Source organism: Hyla sarda, chromosome 4 (assembly GCF_029499605.1).
Source record: "Hyla sarda isolate aHylSar1 chromosome 4, aHylSar1.hap1, whole genome shotgun sequence".
Lineage (NCBI taxonomy): Eukaryota > Metazoa > Chordata > Amphibia > Anura > Hylidae > Hyla > Hyla sarda.
Window position 1 is genome coordinate 157,466,604 of NC_079192.1, and position 26,906 is coordinate 157,493,509.

The following is a 26,906-nucleotide window of genomic DNA, read 5'->3' on the forward strand; positions in this document are numbered from 1 at the left end:
AATAGTCTTGATGTTTTGTGTGTGTTCTGAGTGCTAAACATAGACCCCCATAGTGTAGGTCAGTGTTTCCCAACCAGGGTGCCTCCAGCTGTTGCTAAACTACATATCCCAGGATGCCCTGACAGCCGTTGGCTGACATATCTAAAAACAGGAAAGAAGGCGCTCCATAGGGTAACACCACCAGAGAAGGGGGAGGGGAGGGGAGGGTAAGGTCTAACTGTAACTGCTCATCCTGAATGGTTGTGTAACAACATACACAACAATGGTTAAAGCCTGGATACAGTGGTCCGTCTGCAGCTCTCCTGGTGTGGATCCCACAACATATGCATAAAGGAGATGGCTTCAAGAAAAGGTACAGGAGTACATCGGCGCTGAACGGACCCAGGACACAGCGAGGTAAGAAGATAAAATCCAATTTATTCTATGCCACGCGTTTCCTATGACAGGAGAGTCAAGCGTTTCCTATGACAGCAGAGTCAGGACTGAAGACAGCAGCGCAAATGTCACAAGTTGGGTGGTTGGCACTCTCCTGTCATAGGAAACGCTTGACTCTCCTGTCATAGGAAACGCGTGGCATAGAATAAATTGGATTTTATCTTCTTACCTCGCTGTGTCCTGGGTCCGTTCAGCGCCGATGTACTCCTGTACCTTTTCTTGAAGCCATCTCCTTTATGCATATGTTGGCTGATATAGGCAGACATTTCACATGGTTTACGCTGTGTGAACAAGGCCTTATCCTTTACAGGCAGCTGTATCCCTGTCTACCAAATTGACCTCTTAAAGGCGTTATCCACCATAAGGTGATTTTAGTACGTACCTGGCAGACAGTAATGGACATGTTTAGGAAGGATCTGCGCTTGTCTTGGGGCTAAATGGCTATGTTGTGAGATTACCATAACACTGGGGCTAGCTTTTTGTGAACTGGTATTTCCAGCTTGAGTTTTCTTTTTTTAACTACAAATCCCACAATTAAATTTTCCTCCCTCCCACACATCAGCCACCCCACCCATTGAAACATAAATGAGCTGCATCCATTCAAAAGACCTGTGGTTTTCAATCAGGGTGCCTACAGCTGTTGCATTAGTTGCAGATTGATCTCTCTCCCACCAAGCGATCCCTCCACCCATTGAAGCAGACAGGCTCCCTGTCATCAGCTGACTAGTGAGTGAGGTCTTGGCCGCATTGCAAGCTGGGAAAAATCTGAGACAACAGTCATTTTGTATGCTGATAAAAATAAATAGTGGGGTGAAAATCACAGAAGAATTGTGAGAGAACCGTCACACACAGGTACAGACACTATATTATGAACTACACCAGGGGTTGCAATCTCAAATTATCCTGTGGCCACTGGAGGTAGAAGCTGGATGAGGCTGGGCCGCATGTGTCCCTTACATATAATGCCCCCATCATGCGCCCCTCACATATAATGCCCCCATCATGCGCCCCTCACATATAATGCCCCCATCATGCGCCCCTCACATATAATGCCCCCATCATGCGCCCCTCATCATCCACCAGCAACCCCCCGATTCCCCCTACCCCCGTGTGGTAATAGCATGAGTTGACGGATGATGGGAGTGCTACTTCTGGGGGTTCCCCACATTAGGTAGGCGGCAGGTTCCCCACATTAGGTAGGCGGCAGGTTCCCCACATTAGGTAGGCGGCAGGTTCCCCACATTAGGTAGGCGGCAGGTTTCCCACATTAGGTAGGCGGCAGGTTCCCCACATTAGGTAGGCGGCAGGTTCCCCACATTAGGTATGTCACAGAAACCATTAAAACTTAGCTTTTAATATCACCATATTAAATGTATACAAACCATTAAAAAAAACAACACATATAACAGTTCTGGTACTGTACCCAGATATCGTACATGCAACCAGAAAAGACAAAAATGACACCACGGTCAGTCAGACCACATTTGCTGCACCGCAACTACGATGAGTTGACCATTAGCAGACTTACTGAAAAACACAAAACCCCCTATCCAACAGCGGTAAAGTACCGTATATACTCGAGTATAGGCCGAGTTTTTCAGCACGATTTTTCGTGCTGAAAACACCCCCCTCGGCTTATACTCGAGTGAACTCCCCCACCCGCAGTGGTCTTCAACCTGCGGACCTCCAGAGGTTTCAAAACTACAACTCACAGCAAGCCCGGGCAGCCATCGGCTGTCCGGGCTTGCTGGGAGTTGTAGTTTTGAAACCTCCGGAGGTCCGCAGGTTGAAGACCACTGCGGCCTTCAACATCATCCAGCCCCCCTCTCACCCCCTTTAGTTCTGAGTACTCACCTCCGCTCGGCGCTGGTCCGGTCCTGCAGGACTGTCCGGTGAGGAGGTGGTCCGGTGGGATAGTGGTTCCGGGCTGCTATCTTCACCGGGGAGGCCTCTTCTAAGCGCTTCGGGCCCGGCCTCAGAATAGTCACGTTGCCGTGACAACGACGCAGAGGTGCGTTCATTGCCAACGTAATTCTGCGTCATTGCCAAGGCAACGGCTCTATTCCGGGCCGGAAGCGCGGAGAAGAGGCGCCCCCGGTGAAGATAGCAGCCCGGACCACCTCCCCACCGGACCACCTCCTCACCGGACCACCTCCTCACCGGACAGCCCTGCAGGACCGGACCAGCGCCGAGCGGAGGTGAGTACTCAGAACTAAAGGGGGTGAGAGGGGGGCTGGATGATGTTGAAGGCCGCAGTGGTCTTCAACCTGCGGACCTCCGGAGGTTTCAAAACTACAACTCCCAGCAAGCCCGGACAGCCGATGGCTGCCCGGGCTTGCTGGGAGTTGTAGTTTTGAAACCTCTGGAGGTCCGCAGGTTGAAGACCACTGAGGGCGAATGATGAGAAGAGGATGATGAAGGGGGGGTGTGGGGATGATGAAGGGGGGGGGGGGTGTGGGATGATAAGGGGATGATAAGGGGATGATGAAGGGGGGATGTGTGGGATGATAAGGGGATGATGAAGGGGGGATGTGTGGGATGATAAGGGGATGATGAAGGGGGGATGTGTGGGATGATAAGGGGATGATAAGGGGATGATGAAGGGGGGGATGTGTGGGATGATAAGGGGATGATGAAGGGGGGATGTGTGGGATGATAAGGGGATGATGAAGGGGGAATGTGTGGGATGATAAGGGGATGATGAAGGGGGGATGTGTGGGATGATGATAAGGGGATGATGAAGGGGGGATGTGCGGGATGATAAGGGGATGATGAAGGGGGGGATGTGTGGGATGATGACAAGGGGATGATGAAGGGGGAATGTGTGGGATGATAAGGGGATGATGAAGGGGGGATGTGTGGGATGATGACAAGGGGATGATGATGAGGATGTTAAGGACGGGTCTGGATGATGACAGGGGGGGATGAGGTATTTCCCACCCTAGGCTTATACTCGAGTCAATAACTTTTCCTGGGATTTTGGGTTAAAATTAGGGGTCTCGGCTTATACTCGGGTCGGCTTATACTCGAGTATATACGGTACATTGATATATACAAGATGTCCTATAATAAAGGGTGGGTGTAAGGGCAGAGTAGGTATGGGTGGAACCTGGGGATAAAACTGGCTATATGTGGAGTGCCCTTATATCTGTCCTGTCCCTAGATAGTCCCCTACCATAGGCTTAAACCTAGGCGGCCCCGCTCTGGAACCTACCCTAATATGCCCTAGGACAACCCTGCATTAGAGACAATTAGGAAAGTGGCTCTCTGTCTCACTGGGCGCCCTGTCTGTCTATCTCGGTGGACAAGGAGGGTGCCCTAGCCTATATATACGCAGTCAGTTGATAGATGGAGTGTGTATCCTACTGAAATACTTTACCAAGCAATGAGTGTATACTGTATACAGATAATGTGGACAAAGGACTATTGTGGCCTAAAAGATGATAGTAGGTAACTGTAGCAAAAATGGTATATATTTAACACAGGTCCCTGCAAATTAAACTATGTACCAGTACTGTATCTGTTACAATATATATCTGATATTCATAAAGGTATATTAAAGGCACAGTCACATGAAGCAAGATACCTGGTTGCCATAGACAACCCGTCCTGGAACCACAACCACAAAAATGCTCATTCCTCTGCTATAATCAAAGGAATGTTTCTCCGCAATATCACTATTCCATGTAAACCAATAGAGAAAGATCGCTCCTGGTTGCCAGGAGCAACTATCTTGAATCACAACTTTAAATATCTGACATCAAGGTATCTCTCTAAGTGGTCCACAATTAGGCACCACATGTAACCAGATGTAAAGTCAGAATAAGCAACTAATAGATATAAATATAAATAAATAAATACCTTTATTATAGGACATCTTGTATATATCAATGTACTTTACCGCTGTTGGATAGGGGGATTTGTGTTTTTCAGTAAGTCTGCTAATGGTCAACTCATCGTAGTTGCGGTGCAGCAAATGTGGTCTGACTGACCGTGGTGTCATTTTTGTCTTTTCTGGTTGCATGTACGATATCTGGGTACAGTACCAGAACTGTTGTGTTTTTTTTTTTTTTTGATGGTTTGTATACATTTAATATGGTGATATTAAAAGCTGAGTTTTAATGGTTTCTGTGACAATTTTGATTGGAACATTAAAAGTAGAATGTATCTATTTCTGTGATTCCCCACATTAGGTAGAAGCAGGGTCCCCCACATTAGGTAGCATTGCCGTCGTTTTGTCCCCCCCCCCCCCCGACTCTCATACACACTCGTACACACACACTCGTGTACACACACACTCGTACACACACACACTCGTACACACACACACACTCGTACACACACACACTCGTACACACACACACTCGTACACACACACACACTCGTGCACCCACACTCGTGCACCCACACTCGTGCACCCACACTCGTGCACCCACACTCGTGCACCCACACTCGTGCACCCACACTCGCGCACCCACACTCGCGCACCCACACTCGCGCACCCACAGACACGCGCACCCACAGACACGCGCACACACAGACACGCGCACACACAGACACGCGCACACACAGACACGCGCACACACAGACACGCGCACACACACAGACACGCGCACACACACAGACACGCGCACACACACAGACACGCGCACACACACAGACACGCGCACACACACAGACACGCGCACACACACAGACACGCGCACACACACAGACACGCGCACACACACAGACACGCGCACACACACAGACACGCGCACACACACAGACACGCGCACACACACAGACACGCGCACACACACAGACACGCGCACACACACAGACACGCGCACACACACAGACACGCGCACACACACAGACACGCGCACACACACAGACACGCGCACACACACAGACACGCGCACACACACAGACACGCGCACACACACAGACACGCGCACACACACAGACACGCGCACACACACAGACACGCGCACACACACAGACACGCGCACACACACAGACACGCGCACACACACAGACACGCGCACACACACAGACACGCGCACACACACAGACACGCGCACACACACAGACACGCGCACACACACAGACACGCGCACACACACAGACACGCGCACACACACAGACACGCGCACACACACAGACACGCGCACACACACAGACACGCGCACACACACAGACACGCGCACACACACAGACACGCGCACACACACAGACACGCGCACACACACAGACACGCGCACACACACAGACACGCGCACACACACAGACACGCGCACACACACAGACACGCGCACACACACAGACACGCGCACACACACAGACACGCGCACACACACAGACACAGGCGCACACACACAGACACAGGCGCACACACACAGACACAGGCGCACACACACAGACACAGGCGCACACACACAGACACAGGCGCACACACACAGACACAGGCGCACACACACAGACACAGGCGCACACACACAGACACAGGCGCACACACACACACAGACACAGGCGCACACACACACACAGACACAGGCGCACACACACACACAGACACAGGCGCACACACACACACAGACACAGGCGCACACACACACACAGACACAGGCGCACACACACACACAGACACAGGCGCACACACACACACAGACACAGGCGCACACACACACACAGACACAGGCGCACACACACACACAGACACAGGCGCACACACACACACACACAGGCGCACACACACACACACACAGGCGCACACACACACACACACAGGCGCACACACACACACACACAGGCGCACACACACACACACACAGGCGCACACACACACACAGACACAGGCGCACACACACACACAGACACAGGCGCACACACACACACAGACACAGGCGCACACACACACACAGACACAGGCGCGCACACACACACACAGACACAGGCGCACACACACACACAGACACAGGCGCACACACACACACAGACACAGGCGCACACACACACACAGACACAGGCGCACACACACACACAGACACAGGCGCACACACACACACAGACACAGGCGCACACACACACACAGACACAGGCGCACACACACACACAGACACAGGCGCACACACACACACAGACACAGGCGCACACACACACACAGACACAGGCGCACACACACACACAGACACAGGCGCACACACACACACAGACACAGGCGCACACACACACACAGACACAGGCGCACACACACACACAGACACAGGCGCACACACAGACACAGACACAGGCGCACACACAGACACAGACACACACACAGGCGCACACACAGACACAGACACACACACAGACACACACACACACACAGACACACACAGACACACACACAGACACACACACAGACACAGACACAGACACAGACACAGACACACACAGACACACACACAGACACACACACAGACACAGACACACACACAGACACACAGACACACACACAGACACACACACACACACAGACACACACAGACACAGACACACACACAGACACACACACAGACACACACACAGACACACACACAGACACACACACAGACACACACACAGACACACACACAGACACACACACAGACACACACACAGACACACACACACACACACAGACACACACACAGACACACACACAGACACACACACAGACACACACACAGACACACACACAGACACACAGACACACAGACACACAGACACACAGACACACAGACACACAGACACACAGACACAGACACCCGTCCTGTGCTGCGGCCTGACGAGTGACGTCACTGACATCCATCTGTGCGGGTCTGCGGAGGGACGTCTGCTCTCCCCTCACAGTTGGGATCTCCCTGAGTAGAATTTCACCAAATACTGATGACTTCTCTGCTAAAATATAAGTAAAGTCTATTTACCTGTAATATCTTATTTTCAAACAGTCTGTTTTGAGAAGTCTTATTTCCTTTTACGGTTATCTGGTTCTAATGAACCATGGAAGGTGCAATTTCCTCATTTAATTTGGATTTGAATGTAGTTTTATCTTATGTGAAGACATGAATTGTAATGTATTAAAGGGGTACTCCCGTGGAAAACTTTTTCAACTGGTTCCAGAAAGTTAAACCGATTTGTAAATTACTTCTATTAAAAAATCTTAATGCTTCCAGTACTTGTTAGCTGCTTAATACTACAGAGGAAATTGTTTTCTTTTTGGAACACAGAACTGTCTGCTGACATCATGACCACAGTGCTCTCTGCTGACATCTCTGTCCATTTTATGAACTGTCCAGAGTAGGAGAAAAATCCCCATAGCAAACATATGCTGCTCTGGACAGTTCCTAAAATGGACAGAGATGTCAGCAAAGAGCACTGTGGTCATGATGTCAGCAGAGAGCTCTGTGTTCCAAAAAGAAAACCATTTCCTCTGTAGTATACAGACCCTAAAAAGTACTGGAAGGATTAAGATTTTTTTTAATAGAAGTAATTTACAAATCTGTTAAACTTTCTGGAACCAGTTGATATAAAAAAAAAAAAAAAAAAAAAAGGTTTTCCACGGGAGTACCCCTTTAAGGGAAAGTGGTATCTTCCTTACCCTCTAGCCATGTTTAATTCCCATCTCAATTAGAGATGAGCGAAGTTACAGTGATTTGATTCTTCACAAACTTCTCGGCTCGGCAGTTGCTGACTTTAGCCTGCATAAATGAGTTCAGCTTTCAGGTGATCCGGTGGGCTGGAGACTCTCTCCTAGGACTGTATCCACCTTTTCCAGCCCACCGGAGCACCTGAAAGCTGAACTCATGTATGCAGGCTAAAGTCAGCAACTGCCGAGCCAAGAAGTTTGTGACGAATCGAGTCACTGTAAATTCACTCATCTCTAATCTCAATAAATCCACTTTAGGCTGCTGAGAATTACCTATCTAAGCAATCTGGTATTTTCAGCTGCCTAGGGAACGGGAACCCTCCATCATATTTATGTTCTTGCATAGATATAAATGAAATATACAGTGTGTGTGTGTGTGTGTGTGTGTGTGTATATATATGTGTGTGTGTGTGTGTGTGTGTATGTATGTATATATGTGTGTGTGTGTGTGTATGTATATATATATATATATATATATATATATATATATATATATATATATATATATATATAAATAAATATAAAATTAGTGTTAAGGGTATCATAAGTATCCAGTTTTCTCCATTGAATTACCGTACTTGCATCTGCCTTTGATGCTGAGCACCACCTTAGTTGAACAACCAGTGGAGTCTGTGAAACATTTCTCTGCTGCATTTCTGACATTGTTTGGACTTTTTTTTATATATATTTTTTTATTTTATTTATGTTGCATGTTCACGTAGTTTATGGACACTTTCTCTTTAAAAAAATTTTTGCTATTGCACTCCTTATGGTAAATAAAAATATTTCTATTGTAAAAGTGAAGGTTTATTTGTGTTTAAAAAAAGCTGCCACTAGGTGTCTCCCTACTTGTCCAGAGCACATTTCCCCCCATCTTTTGTACAGACTTGGAACTCCTGCTGGCCTGGCAAAGTACAAAACCTGGAAATGCTGAGGGGTGTGTGTGCAGCCTTATCCAATCATAGCTCATCTCACTGCACTGAACTGCTGTTGGTTGCAGAGTAAGGGAGGAAGTTCTCCCCTGTATGGCTTCAGGTTATGTCACGCCTGCTGGATAACGCCCCTTCCCAGTCTGTGAATCTGAGCAGAAAATACAGAGCAATATCAAGGTATAAAACTAAAAAATAAAGGCAGGGGGTGGTTTATCATGATGGGGGCAGTGAACTGGGTGGGTTATAAAATTTTACTCGATCAGGAGAGGTACTCTATAACATCACCTTACAATTTTTTTTAGCATTTTTGGGTGGGTGGATAGCAGGGTGGAGGGGATTTACTGAAGTAGTGCTATCCATCCACCCACTGCACCATAGCCATGGGCCCCTGGAGATCATGTGACTCATGATGTTTTGCTTCTGGATGCATGGCATGCCCAGAAAGGTGAAAGACCACACAGTAAAAGGGTTAACCAGGACATTTCCAGGTCCTGTGCATGAAAATGGAACAGTGTGGCACCTGGAGGTAATAAAAGCATATTACATATTAATATAATTTGGCATCATGGGTTCAAAGGATGAAGAAAACAACCCTTGAATTCCCCCATTAATAACTCATTATATGTATCCCAAAATAGTGCTGATAAAAATACTGTCTCTGCCAGCTCCATAGACAACGAGACTGTAAGTGCCTGTTCTGAAGATCACACACTCTTATCCTATTTTATGGGTAGGGGAGATACATGTTATAAGCTGGAATACCCCTTTAAAGGGGTACTCCGGTGGAATTATATATTTTTTAAATCATTTGGTGCCAGAAAGTTAATCAGATTTGTAAATTACTTCTATTTAAAACTCTTAATCCTTTCAGTACTTATCAGCTGCTGTACGCTCCAGAAGAAGTTATTTTCTTATTGAATTTCTTTTCTGCCTGACCACAGTACTTTTTTTTAATTATATATACATATCAACTGGCTCCAGAAAGTTACAGATTTGTTCTATCAGCTGCTGAAGTTGATTTGTTCTTTTTGGGCTAAAACAGTGCTTTCTGATGACATCTCTGTATGTATCAGGAACTGTCCAGAGCAGGAGAGATTTGCTATGGGGATTTGCTCCTCCCTGGACAGTTCGTGACATTGACAGAGATGTCAGCAGAGAGCACTGTGGTCAGACTGGAAAGAAATTCAATAAGAAAAGAACTTTCTTTGGAGCATACAGCAGCTAAGTACTGGAAGGATAAAGATAGAAGTAATTTACAAATCTGTTTAACTTTCTGGTACCATTGATTTAAAAAAAAAAATGTAATACATTTCCACCGGGGTACCCCTTTAACTTTAATTGCAGCCATCTTTACATATGCTTTCCCTTGAACATAAATACATTAATACCCACATGGATGAGTCACTGTAAATTCCTGTAAAATACACAAACGGAGGCATAATTTACTGTCTAGACATTAGCATACCCTTTTATTATATCGTCCAACACTGTAGCTAGTTAAATATGTGTTTTCTACATTAAGCAGATTAAAAGCTTTAAATAGGATGTTTGGGTTTCAGATGGGCTAAAAACAAGTAGCTGCCCCCACTGCTTAACTTTTTACTTTCTATGATATCTCCCATTATGCTTATTGTGATTGATAGAAGTCGCACACCCTTTCATATGTGTCCTTGCACAATAAAGTTTTATAAGGGCAGGACACGAGTGATGCATACATAGTGGCAGTATTCTTCCTGGCAGTGAGCACATAGGAGTCATTTAAATAAATAGATCTAGAAGGTTTATTTAGTGTTTTTATTTATCTTTGCTTTTCATACTTTCGGTCTCTCTCTCTTCTGACTTGTGTTCGTCTAATTTTGAGTAGAAAATACCACCTCATAGACCGTTTTTTAGATGAGACCTTCACAAGACCCCTGTATAACTGGGACTGTTTTGACGAGGAAGAACAATAGAAAGTAGTTACCATTTATTTATTTATTATTATTATTTTTTTTTTTACCTTATCTTGATTCTTTAGGTCAGTAAGATTATATCAATACCCAATGTGTACAGTCTATCACAATTTTTATATATATATATTTTTTTTTTTTAAGAACAATTTTTACCAATTTGGCTCTCCCAAGCCTGCTGCTAGCTGGAGCTAAAGTATAAAATAAAGTACACTGTGTGTAAACATAGCCTAAAGCTGCATTACAGCAAAAACCATTTATATCAGATATCATGAAGAAAAGTCATAGATGTCTGATAAATGGTTTGTCACTGCCACCTCATACCGTACCAGTTTAATGGGTTTCCAATGTCCCAGTCCTCTGAAACAAGGCTACCTTTTCCACTTGTCGATGGGCACCCCAGTTTCTATAGGCATTAGGGCCCCAGTACATCTGCTTATTGTCCACCCCTAGCTTGGTTTAGCAATTCACACAGATCCCTTAATTATTTTTTCATCTTTCATAACAGCAGCTTCTTTTCCCCAACAACACATGTTAAGTGTTTCTAGGTTTGGTACTTCATAGCCAGACGATCTCGCCAATGTGTGTGATTGGATTTTGACGATGGCATTGAAACACATGATTGACCTATAGAGAGAATATTTTAATCCAGTTTTATAGAAATGGACATGTGGCAGCTGTATTTTGCAGCCATTGCTGACAGTCCATAGGGTAGATTCAGTGACTTTAAAGTGTACTTGTCATTAACAAAAACTTTTTATATAATGTAGAAAATACCATTATTTGATATATACATTGGTTACACAATGTGTGTATTGTTGTCCCTACAGCTATTGTGTGACTCTGTGAGGAGTCCAAATACAGGAAGTGTGGGTGAACATGCAGGGCTCTGTACAGTGAGGCTCTATGACATGTTCCTGACTTAGACATGATGATGATGATGATGAACAAGCCAGGAGCCTGCACAGATCCCTGCTTGTCCTGCACTTCCTATATTTGGATTCCTCATTGAGACACACAGGCAATAGCTGCAGGGACAGCATTTTTCACCCAAAAATATACACATTTTTTAAATCAATGTATTTACATATACATTCATTTCCGTAAATGTTGGCACACCTGACATTTTTCAAGAACATTTAAGAGTATCCTGTATGCTGCTCTCCCTCTGCAGCAGGGTTTCCCAACCAGGGTACCTCCAGCTGTTGCAAAACTACAACTCCCAGCATGCCCAGACAGCCAACAGCTGTCCGGGCATGCTGGGAGTTGTAGTTTTGCAACAGCTGGAGGCACCCTGGTTGGGAAACACTGCTCTGCAGTGTGCATACAGACTAAGTACAGGGGAGGGACGGCAGCCTCTTTCTCTCTCTCTCTCTCTCTCTCTCTCTCTCTCTCCTGTGTGTCTCTGCACTAAAAAGTCAATGCTGAGAACCAGGGGCAGTGAGAGCAGGGTGTGCAGTGAGATAATACAATGTATAAGATAACATGTGGTGAGGGGCAGGGAGAACACAGAGCAGGGGGGAGGGGTAGGTGACTGGCCTCTGTTATATGAGAGGCATGTGCAGGCTTGTAGCTCGAGTCCTGAGCTGAGAGCACTGAACTTCTTGTGGAAGGACCAGAGCCCTTTCATCATTAGTCCTAAAAGCTGTACACTTACTATGAAAAGCATAGGAAGCTACCTGCAGGCCAGGCATAGAAGAGAGACCCCTAGTGGCCAAAAGTATAAAATGAAAAAACTGGTATTAATATTTTTTAATGAAGATATATTACAATGTCTAAATTAATGATTATGAACAACATATTAAAAGTTTTTGTTGATGACAGGTGCTCTTTAAGTATTTGTCACAGAAAAGGATTGCAATAAGGGGGGGAGGGGGGGGGGTGATTTTGAAGAGGAAAAAAAAAGTATGCAACCATACAGAAAACCGTGCCCATAGACTTCCCATTAAAAACCGTATGCGCCATAATATATACTACACGTATAGAAGAGAAAGACCTGGCACTACTAATTCACATCCAGCGCACCCTCAGTTCAAATAGGACACATAAAGGCAGCTGATCCAGCCTATGCAACACTTGTAGGCGGTGCAGATTTGGTCACAGAGCAAAGTCCAAATGGCAATATAAAGTTTAAAGAAAGACCAATGCACTCACCACTTCAGTTGCTAGAGTCTTCTTTATTTACGAAAGCATTCGTTAACAAGGCTGGACCCCGGTGCAGGGATAGGAACGAGGACGCGGTGTTCAGCGGGCTACAGAATAGTCTCGCACTGAAAGTGCTTCTTAAGGCCGCTTCCTTCCCCTTGTTAATTAATGCTTTCGTAAATAAAGAAGAGTCTAGCAACTGAAGTGGTGAGTGCATTGGTCTTTCTTTAAACTTTATATTGCCATAATGTATACGGTTGTCTCTGGTTTTTCAAACCATAATTTTTTTTACTTTTTTTTTTCGGACAGAAAACAGTGGCCTGGGTGAAAAACAGTATTTACCGTATACGTATATTTTTTAACATGGGAGTCAATGGGAACCATACAGAACCATATGTGTGGACAGTTCCATCCGGTTTTCACCATACAGTTTTTGACTTTGCAGTTTTTTTTTTTCTTGGAATTTCAATCAAACAAGTGAAACTTTATTCATAATGGAGTGAAAAAAAGTATAAGTTTTTTTTCCTAATAAACGGATACAACTGGACATAATTTTTTTCAAACCTTATACAGTTTTCAAACCCTATACAGATAAAAAAAAAAAAAAAAACTGGACACGCCAGGGATGTGGCATTCCTATCGCCCGACGCCCGGGACTAGCAGTTTTGGGCGCCAGGCAGGGGAATTTGTCCGGCCCTTAGCCCGGCTTCGGGCAAGCAGGGCCGGACCTGACAAGTGCGGTGGCGATCTGCAGTCTGTATGGAGCGGGCACCCGACTCCTGCCCGCTCCATACTCTGCCTCCTCCGACAATAAAAAACGGTATCCTCGGAAGCAGAGCAGGGGAGATGAGAAGCTGTGTATTTGTCTTCTCTCCCCTGCTCTGCAGACGTGCGGGGGGAGATGAGGGGGCGTGGCTTCTTGCTCCCCGTGCAGACCTCCGTCCTCTGCCTTCACTCCCCCAGCTGTAGCTTCGGAGAGCTGAGGGGAGGAGGCACGTCTGCACGGAGAGATGCTTGCGGCGCTCTGCAGTATGTATGGAGCGGGCTCGGGATTCCTGCCCGCTCCATACTCTGCAGCCCCTGGCTGTTCTCAGTAGCCGGGGGCCGCCGCGGCTGGCTATTAACCCTTTAGATCGCCGCTGTCAAAGCTGACAGCGGCGTCTAAAGGGAGATGTGAATGCTCCATGGTGGGCTAGTGGGGTGGATCCCAGGGGGGCGATCCACTATAGAGGTAGCCGGAGGACTTGCCTCTGTTCCCTGCTGTCCCGCTCTGTCATTGTTAGAGCCTGGCTGGAATAGGCTCTATCAATGGATCACAGAGCACACAGATTAATAGAGTTCAATAGAATCTATTCATCTGTCTGAGGAATCAAATGATTCCTCATAAGTCTAATAAAGTGTAAAAAAAAAAAAAAAAAAAAGTTTTAATAAAAGTTTGAAAGACACATTAACCAAGTGGTCTTCAAACTGTGCCCCTCCAGATGTTACAAAACTACAATTCCCAGCATGCCAGGACAGCCGTACGCTGTCCAGGCATGCTGGGAGTTGTAGTTTTGCAACATCTGGAGGGCCACAGTTTGAAGACCGCTGCATTAACCCCTTCCATGTTAAAAGTTCAAATCACCCCCTTTTCCTATATAAAAACATGCAAACATAGTAAAAATAAACATATTTGGTATCGCTTCGTGCGTAATTGTACAACCTATGAAAATATAACATTATGTATCCCGTACGGTAAATGTAAAAAAATACCAAACCACAGATTTGCAATTTTTATAATATCCCATAAAAAAAGTTAAAAAGCGATTAAAAAGTCAGATCAATGCCAAAATGGTACCGATACAAAAAACAGATTATGGCGCAAAACACGAGACCTCATACAGCCTGGTATGCGGAAAAAAAATAAAGCTACAGGGGTTAAAAAATGGCAATTAAAAAAATTTGAAAATGTTCAGAATTAGTAAAACATGACGTAAACGAAACAAATCTGGCATTGCTGTAACCAGGCGCCTAAAGTATAAAACTAACATGTTACCTCAACCACAAGGTAAATGGCGCTGAAAAGAAAAACCACCAAATCTGCAAAATTATCTTTTACTATTTCAATTTCACTTCCCCAAATATATATATATTTTTTGGTTCAGAGAATGTTATTGAAAAATGAAAAGGTATCATTATAGTGGGTAGTTATGGCTATTATAGGGCGAGGAGGAAAAAATGAGTGCGTAAAAGCGAAAATTGGCCGGGACAAGGGGATCGTCATGAGGGACAAGTAGATTTTGCTCCATTTTAGTCCCGTGGACAAGTAGTTTTTTTTATAAAATTTCCACACCCCTGCACGCGTTCTGATGCATTTTAGTCAGGTTTTGAGGAATCCATATTTTTTTTTTTTTTATATCAAAAACCTCATACTGGAACTGTATTGCAAAAACGTGGTGTAAACCCAGCCTTACACTTTTTGATATACACATGTTTATTCCCTTTGTGTGTATTGGAACTAAACAAAAAAAAAAAAAAAGGGAGGGAAAAAAGAAAATTGGACATAATGTCACACCAAACTCCAAAAATGGGCTGGACAAAATTATTGGCACCTTTTTAACTTAATATTTGGTTGCACACCCTTTGGAAAAAATAACTGAAATCAGTGGCTTCCTATAACCAACAATAAGCTTCTTACACCTCTCAGCCGGAATGTTAGACCACTCTTCCTTTGCAAACTGCTCCAGGTCTTTTATTGGAAGGATGCCTTTTCCCAACAGCATTGTCCTGCTGGAAGAGCCAAGATCTCTGACGCAAACCCAGCTTTCTGACACTGGGCTGTACAAATGCGACCTAAAATCCGTTGGTAATCCTCAGATTTCATGATGCCTTGCACACATTCAAGGCACCCAGTGCCAGAGGCAGCAAAACAACCCCAAAACATAATTGAACCTCTGCCATATTTCACTGTAGGTACGGTGTTCTTTTCTTTGTCGGCCTCATTACGTTTTCGGTTAACAGTAGAATGATGTGCTGTACCAAAAAGCTCTATCTTGGTCTCATCTGTCCACAAGAGGTTTTCCCAGAAGCATTTTGGCTTACTCAAGTTCATTTTGGCAAAATGTAGTCTTGTCTCTGTGTCAGCAGTGGGGTCCTCCTGGGTCTCCTGCCATAGCGTTTCATCTGATTTAAATGTCGACGGATAGTTCGCTCTGGCACTGATGCTCTCTGAGCCTGCAGGACAGCTTGAATATCTTTGGAACTTGTTTGGGGCTGCTTATCCACCGTCCGGACTTTCCTGCGTTGACACCTTTCATCAATTCTTCTCGTCCGTCCACACCCAGGGAGATTAGCTACAGTGCCATGGGTTGCAAACTTCTTGATGATGTTGCGCACTGTCGACAAAGGCAAATCTAGATACCTGGAGATGGACTTGTAACCTTGAGATTGTTGATATTTTTCCACAATTTTGGTTCTGAAGTCCTCAGACAGTTCTCTTCTCCTCTTTCTGTTGTCCAAGACTAAGTGAACTTCTCTCCTCTTTATCTGCTTTCAGGTGTAATTTTTATATTGCCCACACCTGTTACTTGCCCCAGGTGAGTTTAAAGGAGCATCACATGCTTGAAACGATCTTATTTTTCCACAATTTTGAAAGAGTGACAATAATTTTGTCCAGCCCATTTTTGAAGTTTGTTGTGACCTTTACCAATTAGCTTTTTTTCCTCCCTTTTTTGGTTTAGTTCCAATTAGGGATCGACCGATATTGATTTTTTAGGGCCCATATCGATAATCTGTGAACTTTCAGGCCGATAGCCGATAACTTATACCGATATTCCGATAGGTTATCTGCTAATTCTCTCCCCAAAAATCTGACAAAACGGGGAAAAAAAATCATTGTGCGACAAAATTGAAGAAAAATGCAGTTTTGTAACTTTTGGGGGCTTCTGTTTCTACGCAGTACATTTTTCGGTAAAAATGACAGTCTCTTTATTCTGTAGGTCCATATGATTAAAATGATACCCTAAAATTTATACATTAAAAATTGTCGTCTTCTGACCCCTATAACTTTTTTATTTTTCTGTGTACAGGGCGGTATGAGGTTATATGGCATGAGGCTAGGCTATATGAGGGCTCATTTTTTGCACCTTGATCTGAAGTTTTTATCAGTACAATTTTTGTATTGATCGCTTTTTATTCATTTTTTCATGATATTAAGTGACCAAAGATACTCTATTTTCAACTTTGTAATTGACTTTTTGCGTGTACGCCATTAACCGTGTGGTTTAATTACCAATATATTTATATAATTCTGACATTTATGCATGCGGCGATACCACATATGTTTTTATTTACAGTTTTTTTTTTTTTTTTTTTTTTTTTAAATGGGAAAAGGGGGTGATTAAAATTTTTATTAGGGAAGGGAATAAATGATCTTTATTCTCCCTCCCTCTCTCTGTGTCCCTCTCTCATTTACATGGACAGGGCATATACTGGCTCTTAATGTTTGTATTCTATCCATAATAAAATGGGGTATTGTTTGTTTGGGTGAAGTGTATAACTGTATATTGTTCTGAAATTATAACATTCTGTATCTTATTTTTCAGGCTCCAGGATTTGGATTTGGGATCGCAATATCCGGAGGCAGAGATAACCCCCATTTTCAGAGTGGAGAAACATCAATTGTCATCTCTGATGTTCTCAAAGGAGGGCCTGCAGAAGGCCTGCTGCAGTGAGTGTGCTTTCACTTGTTACATTTGGCTGCCATTTACAGTAGTTTAACACCGCCCATAATTTAGGGAATTGGCTAATTTACTGACATTTTCTTATGCTTTAAAAACCATTTTTTTTTTTACACATTCTATAATGGTTTCCCCGAAGTCTGATTAATAGCTGGTCACAAATGACCCCCAGTTCAATGCCATTTAGTGTAAATTCCATTCTTCCAAAGCTTTGTAGAATTACCCAGGCTCCTTTCTGTGTTGCAGATCCTAGCCGGTTTGTTTATTTTCCTACTGATATTTTCCCCCTCTTCTCTGCTTGTCAATATAACAGGTTGACAACAAGAACACAGTTGATAAATGATCTGCTTTGCCAACTGTAAAGAGGTCTCTTCTGTAATGAAATGGCCCTGCATAATTGAGCTTTGTAATAAAATAGTCATTGATCTGTTAATGTTCTGTATGTATTTAAGTATGCCGTCCAGCATTATTCTAATGCACCACTCTTCTGCTCAACGTTCTAGTTGAATGTTAACCCTTTGAAAAGGCCCCTTTGGTCCATTAACACTCACTATTTTTTTTTTGTACTGTTCACATTTCGCACTAAACGTATTAATTTATGATAGTGAGGATATAGATTAGATTAATATAGTTATTAATGTAATGTATATACTAGAAATGTGTGTTTTTAATCCCATTAAGGTGGTTTTAAATGTTTGTATTTAAAATGTATATGCTAATATGTTGTGTGCCACTATGAAACGGGCTGCTATTAGGGCATCATTTATCAGTACTGCTACATGCAGTAGAAATGCATTGGATTTTATTTACCTGTAATCTTCAGCAGTTCCACACCGAAATCTGCAGGGGAAAATGTGCACTAAATTGTCAAGTCGTGGGAGCAGATTTGCTGTGCAGTTTGTGTGGATTTTGCTAATTATATAAACATTTGAAAATCTACACTTGGCAGCTTTGACTTCCTTGCTGAGGTCAGTGCCGAAAACCTATAAGTGTAGACGATCTCCAACACCAAAGATGAAATCTGCACCGCAGGTCATTTTCCACACAGATGTTTGATAAATTCTTACTGTGGCATGTGGATGAAATTTTTATTTTCAAATCTCAGCCTAATTGGCTGTTACTGTAAATTTGCAGCAAATACACCAGATATGACCTTACTATGAGTAGGCCGTAATGGCCTTCTTGTGAACAGTCTGTGCTGGTATTTTTTATTGTAGGTCCTCAAGGTTGACTGCCCAAGGGGGCTCACTTCCCAAATAAACGTGGTGATGTGACCTTGATGTCTCCTGCGGTCTTGTTGTGGCCATCAAAGGGTTAATATGGTGTGATCAGATTTAGGGTGGCATGGTAACTTTAACAGCGCTGCAAAAACATGGCTGCTTAAAAGATGCATTAGTCACTAAAGGGAATAATCTGCTAACAGGGTTTATCACTTATCTGCAGAATAGGTGATGTGTGATCGCTGGGGCTTCTTATGATCTAAAGAGGGAAAGTTTCCTTCTGCCCCTTGTCAGTGGAGCAGTAGTGCACTTGTATGGCTACTACTCAATTTTAAAGCAGTGAATGGAGTCTTGGTTGTGTAAGTGCTCTGCCGCTCCATCTACGAGGGTCACTCCACTTTTTAACACCCTATGGATAAGTGAATAATCCTGTTAGCTTGGCTCCCGTTTAAAGAGCACCTGTGGCTAACCTCCCAAAATTAATTGTACTTATTAAATTAGTTTAGGGTGCACCCTCCCATTCCTAAGATCTGTGGGTTTTTATTTTGTTGAAAAAAATGTTGTGTAGCAAAATACTGGCAATACAATACAGCCGTGAATCTAAAAAAAAAAGTCCATATCAGTTGATGGTGGTCCCACACTTAGTGGATTCTATTTTACTAGACTTGAACTGTTCTTGTGTGTCATTGGGAATTTGCAACCATTCAGCCAAAAGAGCGTTTGTATGGTCAGGCACTCATGGTGGAGGACAAGGTTCTAATTAGAGATGAGCGAACTTACAGTAAATTCGATTCGTCACGAACTTCTCGGCTCGCCAGTTGATGACTTATCCTGCATAAATTAGTTCAGCTTTCAGGTGCTCCCGTGGGCTGGAAAAGGTGGATACAGTCCTAGGAGACTCTTTCCTAGGAATGTATCCACCTTTTCCAGCCCACCGGAGCACCTGAAGGCTGAACTCATTTATGCAGGATAAGTCATCAACTGCCGAGCCGAGAAGTTCGTGAGGAATCGAATTTACTGTAAGTTCGCTCATCTCTAGTTCTAATAGCTGAGAATGTTTCTTAAAGTTGATCAGGGAAGATCTAGCACCCGATCACAGAGTTAATAAAATGACCTGTGATAGCTTATGACAAGTCACTGAGCTCCTTAGTACAACCCATACTACTTCACCAATATCTACCCATGAAGGTTGTATGGCTGTATGCCTATATTTAGGCACCTGTTTGCCGTGGGGGTGGCCAAAACCCATGAACTTAAAGGATTAGAGGGTTGATGTGAATGTGTCCATATCCGCTAGGTTCAAAATTGCTCTTATTCAGATCCCTACCAATCCCACTTGTGCCACTTTATTGAAATGTTACCTTTGTCTGTACACGTCTTATTGTAATGCAGTAAACATATTGATTTCAAGTGGAGATGTATTTACTTGTGTAGCCTTAAATTTCCGATCAACAATTTCCCTGGTGTGAAAATGTTCAGAAAATGATTTGATGTGATTGTAAATAGTCAGCCATGTGTAAGGCACTTTAACACTATAGAAATGTCCGTTTTAAAGATCCATTACAATAACCTGTTAATAAAACGATTGAAAAACGGCCGTTCCAAAATCCTATTACAGTCTATGGAATTTTTATATTATCCGTTTGAACCCGTCCTAGCCCATTTTTAATTTTTGTGACTGGAGACTATGTGCATGCACTATTTCTTCCGTTCTTTCTTCTGTCACAAAATAACGTCCGTTATTGATAACGGGCTAGGGCAGGTTAAAACGGATTATATAAAAATCCCATAGACTATAGTGGGATTTTGTAACGGACAATTTTAAGGGTTTTCATAACGGAACATTATAATGGGTCTTAAAACGGATGAATTTCTAGGGGCCTGATCCTGTAGTATGAACAGATAACATTTTGGAATAGTTGCTTGTCATAGTAGGAACGCTTTCAGAAGAGCTAAGAGCTCTGGCTTTTTGGAAATAACCTTTCTGCTAAGCCTTCTGCAGTTAAAATGTTAATTCAGGGTTCCCTTTGCAGTTAAAAGTAAAGTGTTGGGAACCTGTAAGAAAAAGCTTTAAAGGAAAAGGTGTTATTGTGGGATTCATGCATATTGGCTTCACACTTGGTTTTATTTTAACTACATTAGCACAACTCGCTGAAAATGTATGAACTCTGCATTAACACCTTTGAAGCAGAATAGACTTTTAATGTAACACAGAATCTGCTCTAGTCTTTATATTGTTGGTCTTTCACTATAGATGTAGTCACCCAAAGTCCTCTTTTCTAAACATATTTTAGAATGTTAAAACTTGAATGCTGTGATGATGTGCCGTTTTTATTTTTGCATTATGGTGCATGAAGTCCTGTTGAGGCCAATTCCTTTATCTCCCATCCACCTAATGGAGGATAAATATCTCATCACTACTGGTACTCCCTTTGGCAGTGTTTCAAAAACCGGGGTGCCTCTAGTTGTTGCAAAACTACAACTCCCAGCATGCCCGGACAGCCAAAGGCTGTCCGGGCATGCTGGGAGTTGTAGTTTTGCAACAGCTGGAGGCACACTGGTTGGGAAACCTACCCTATGGTCTCAAAATGAGTCTGTCGTCTGAATGGAGTGGAAGTTACTTGTGCACTTTCCCCTGTTTATGTGGGGAAATACTTAAAGCGTATAAATCATATTTTTTGGCCACTCGTGACCAAGCGGTTTTTGCCGCGAAACGTTGCCGCAAGCGCTCCTCGGAGCTCTCTTACCTGTCCTCCCCCCCGGACCCTACTGTACCTGGATCACCATATGGATTGTTCACGGATCTGAAATAAATCACTGGAAGGGTGAGTGCTGCACTGTGATTCTTTTTTTTTTCCAACTTTTTTATATATAGATCAACTGGCTCCAGTAAGTTAAACAGATTTGTAAATTACTTCTATTAAAAAATCTTAATCCTTTCAGTACTTATGAGCTTCTGAAGTTAAGGTTGTTCTTTTCTGTCTCAGTGCTCTCTGATGACACGTGTCTCGGGAAACGCCCAGTTTAGAAGAGGTTTGCTATGGGGATTTGCTTCTAAACTGGGCGTTTCCCGAGACAGGTGTCATCAGAGAGGATTTAGACAGAAAAGAACAACCTTAACTTCAGAAGCTAATATGTACTGAAAGGATTGATTTTTTAATAGAAGTAATTTACAAATCTGTTTAACTTTGTGGAGCCAGTTGATATATAAAAAAAAGTTTTTCCTGGAATACCCCTTTAATGGAGGACTCGACAAATCCCAGGCGTCGGTTTGCAATCGCACCTAAATGTTTGTCATCACGAACACCCGGCGTATGATCCCCTTTGGAATCTAGCTCTGATCCGCTTGTGCCTAGAGCAGTGTTTCCCAACCAGTGTGTCTCCAGCTGTTGCAAAACTACAACTCTGAGCATGCCAGCTGTCCAGGCATGCTGGGAGTTGTAATTTTTCAACAGCTGGAGGCATACTTGTTGGGAAACACTGGCCTAGAATATCTCTCCCCCCTGGCGGTAGCTCCGTCCACACTTCCCCTCAGTCAGACTCCTGTGCAGCTTCCTAAATACATAAGGCTGGCTGCTGCAAAGGAGCCGGGGCCGTAGCGGAGTGTGTGTGAACTGACCTCAGTCAACCTGCAGAAGAAGCGGTCATCAGGAGGCGAGGGAGACAATCAGGCGGAAGAGGGTTTTCCATAGCAACCAATCACAACTCGGCTTTAGTTTTTACCTCAGTGTTTTGCAAAATGGCCGCTGAGCTCTGGTTGTTACGGCCAAATAAGATACTTTTGTCTCACTTTTGTTTATTCTAGGCAAGGGCTTCTGCTTGCATGTCTTTCCATGAGACCTGATCTATCTGGCTCTAGAAGACGAACATACAGTAGACAGTACCAGCGATCACTGGTACAGAATTATAAATTGTAATTGTAAATTTTGGTGCTTTATAGACACTCATGTCTATGTTTACACCATCAATTGGCTGGCTTACTTTACACTAGTTGTTTTTGTGCCAAAATTTTACCACATGATCGATCTTGTTGCATCTCAAACCAGACCCTTTTTCTGCTTAGCCAAACTCCTAGTCAATGAGGCCAAACTGTATCTCAGCAATGTGGTATCCTCAGACATTCTAGGACAAGTACTTGTGTCAATACCTTTTCTTTGTGACACTGCTTTCAATTCTTTGCCATATTTTAGTGTGGACTATGGGGCAGATTCCTATTGAAAACGAGAAGAATTATATAGTTTTCATGCAGATTCTGCCACAAAATCAATGTTAGTCTGCATGGAAACAGCTCCGTGTACAAGGCCTTATGATGGGAGTGTTTGTGAAAAATTTTAATGTGTCTGCTGAAGTTTCCTTCTTGGGCTATGTTCAAATGGCGGAATATCCGCCCGGAATATTTCGGCCGACATTCCACTGCAGCAAAGTACAATTGATTTTAATGGGATTCTGTTGCACTGTGTACATGGCAGCATTTCCATCTCATAGAAGGCACTGCATTTCCCAGCAGAATCCACAGAAAGAATAGACAAGTATAATCTTTCTGCGGATGCCGGAATCAGGATTTCCACAGCAGAAACACCATGGTCCAAGCTGTCTTACCCTGCTTGGTTATTCAAATGTGCTCAATGTCAGTCCATGTTTTCTGGGCAGAAACTCAGCAAGTTTTTGGCCATCAGAACCCACGTGTATATATTAAACTTTTTGGGAAGCTTAAATATCAGCTTTCAGCTTATGTGGACCTAAGTAAGGGAAGTATATTACAATTACAGATCCATACTGTTAGTGGCCAAAAGTGGTCATAAAAAATGTGTGTAATTTTGACTACTAGAGGGCTGAAAAGCCTACAGAGGACTCTGTTATAACTCCAGTGTATTCATAAGGAGAGCACCGCCTCCCCTCTCCTCTCCCTGTGGTGACTGACAGGCTTCCCCGTACATACTCAGCAGTCTGTCAGTCACCAAGGGAGCTATTGGGAGCGCTCTCCACAAGAATACACAGAATTGATAACTATGGTTCAGTTGTATTCTTTCAGCTCCCTATTGAGGCTCGTTCACATTAACGTCATTCCGCGTTAATTCATCCCTGTTCTCAAATTCGTTCAAGCCTTTTTGCAAATGGCTGTAAATAGATCCCATTGATGTTCCCATTTATTTGGTTCTTGTTCTGTTATTTTTAGTGAAGAAAATACCTTGCATGTAGCATTTTTTTTCTCCGTCAAAAATAACAGATTAGAAACGGATATATGAAAGTTATTATGGAAGTCTATAGCAAATGGATGAGCCTGTAAAGTCATCCATTTGCATCCGTTTTTACCAATCTGTCTTTGATCCGTTGAAGGATACAAACAAATTAAAAACTGATGCTACAGGATGCCACTTAATGGCATCCCTTTTGCATCATTTTGCATCCGTTTGTTAGTATGGTCCCTTAAGCAGCAATGACAGTAGAATAGCGGGACGGGAGACATCGGCCATGTGAACCTAGCCTTTAGGCAATAGGCACACACTTTGGCGTTGTGTTGGTTACTATATGTATAAATCTGTAGCTGTAGTATACTGCACTTGCATAAGACAATGTACTAAGCTGGCAGATCTGGTGCTCAACTTAATGACAGATTATACATTTTACAAGGGACAATGTGATACAAAATGTTACAACAAGGTCTATCTTTTATGGAGCCAAAGTGAAGGTAAAGGCAATAAATTCTATTCATAATATCATGAACGTTATTGGTACATTGACTCTGGAGTGCATCCTGTACTATTTGCTAAAAGTTTGAAAATTTGATTATTTTTTTTTTTTTTTTTTTTTTTTTACATGCTGCATAATGTTTGCAGGTTTAGTAAAGAGCTTCAAAATTTTTTTTTTCTTTTTACAGGGAAAATGATCGGGTTGCAATGGTCAATGGGGTCTCTATGGATAATGTTGAGCACGCTTTTGCAGTTCAGCAGTTAAGAAAGAGTGGTAAAAATGCCAAAATTGTAAGTCTACTATTTGTAAAAAATCACTGTTGTATGTAATTCATGAGAGCATGGGGAAGCTCTGTATAGTAACAGAAGTGCTTGCATTTTCTTTGGAGCCACTTTAAAGGAGTACTCCACTGGAAAGCATTTTCTTTTAAATCAACTGGTGCCAGAAAGTTAAACAGATTTGTGAATTACTTCTATTAAAAAATCCCAATCCTTTCAGTACTTATCAGCTGCTTTATGCTCCACAGGAAGTTCTTTTTTTTAATTTTTTTTATTTCCTTTCTGCCTGACCACAGTGCTCTCTGCTAACACCTCTGTCCACGTCGGTAACTGTCAAGAGTAGGAGCAAATCCCCATAGCAAACCTTTGCTGCTCTGGATAAATCCTGCCATGGACAGAGGTGTCCGCAGAGAGCATGTTGTCAGACAGAAAGGAAATTCAAAAAGAAAAGAACTTCCTCTGTAGTATACATCATCTAAAAAGTACTTGAAGGATTGTTTTTTTTTTTAATAGAAGTAATTTACAAATCTGTTTTTAACTTTCTGGCATTAGTTGATTTAAAAGACATTGTTTTCCAGAGGAGTACCCCTTTAATGCAATTTAAAGCATTTCTATCTGTCTTATATTGCTGTAATTGTTTTGGACTCTGCACAGATTAAAATGCAAAGAAGATATATATTTCTAACTTGCCACTCTTTGACAATAGGGTAAATCAAATTGTGTTAAATTTTATCTGTTGTTAAATCTGACAGCATATTTACAACAATCTGCTGGCTCTTAATAGATTATGAATGTTTTTTTAAAAAAAAAAATTCTTTAAATTTGTTCACTGTTTTTCATCCATAAACTTATTTAGACTATACGGCGGAAGAAAAAAGTACAGCTTCCAGTGGCTCGTCCTGATCCAGATCCTGTATCTGAGATTGAGGACGACAGCTATGACGGTGATGTTCCTGACCAGAGAAATGCCCATGGTGGCCCTGGTGCCAGCAGGAGGAGTGAAAAGAGTTGGGTGAGGGACAGAAGTGCCAGCCGAGAAAGAAGTTTGTCGCCCAGATCAGACAGAAGATCCATAGCTTCCAGTCAACCTCCAAAACCTACCAAAGTGACCTTGGTGAAATCCAGAAAAAATGAAGGTGTGTTACACTATTAAAGTCCAGTGGTGCTTTCGCTAATTTGCATTCTCTATATGGCAAATAGATAGAATGTAAATCGTGGTTCAAAATAACTTGTGTCTATGCAGTATAATTTAACACCTACAGTACACTTCTGTTGTAAATGGAATAAAATTGTTTATCAAGGATTAGAAAAAGAAAGCTGATTTCCTCCAAAAAAACAGCACCACACATTGTGTGTGTCACTGCAGTTGATATTGATTGAAGTGAAAGGTTTTGTTTATGGTATTACAACATGGCACCAGAGGACAAGTGTGATACTGTTTTCGGAAGAAATCAGCTCTGTTGATTTATTCCATTGTAGCCCCTTTAACTATACTGCATTAGCAAGATTTCAAGATGTTTTGATTGATTGATTGTTGGATTTTATTTTGCCTGTGACCAAAAACAAAATGCTATGTCAGCTGACTTGTTCTTTATTCTATTAGTTTTGATATGTTATCTTTATATGCTAATGTGCTCAGTGTATTTGCAACCTCTGTCATTGCCTTGCAGAATATGGCTTGAGATTAGCCAGCCACATTTTTGTAAAAGAAATCTCTCAAGATAGCCTGGCAGCGAGAGATGGAAATATTCAGGAAGGCGACGTTGTGCTTAAGGTATGTTAAATTTACACATTACCATATCAGCCTGTCTGTCTACTATATCTTTGTGTGTGGCCCTTTACAGTTTTTCCTGGACACAGCTGCATCTGTCCACCCGTTGTGCAGGG

General features: G+C 43.0%; 1 protein-coding gene across 20 annotated transcripts in view; it reads left to right on the top strand.

Annotated features, from left to right (window-relative positions):
- TJP1 (tight junction protein 1) overlaps positions 1-26,906 on the top strand; it is a 637,810-nt gene that overhangs the window by 545,924 nt on the left and 64,980 nt on the right. For all 20 annotated transcript variants that reach the window (XM_056572491.1, XM_056572485.1, XM_056572486.1 and 17 more), the window contains 4 exons: positions 17,696-17,820; positions 24,929-25,031; positions 25,876-26,155; positions 26,690-26,793. In XM_056572491.1, the coding sequence (XP_056428466.1) occupies positions 17,696-17,820; positions 24,929-25,031; positions 25,876-26,155; positions 26,690-26,793 (612 nt within the window). The remainder of the gene's footprint in view (positions 1-17,695; positions 17,821-24,928; positions 25,032-25,875; positions 26,156-26,689; positions 26,794-26,906) is intronic.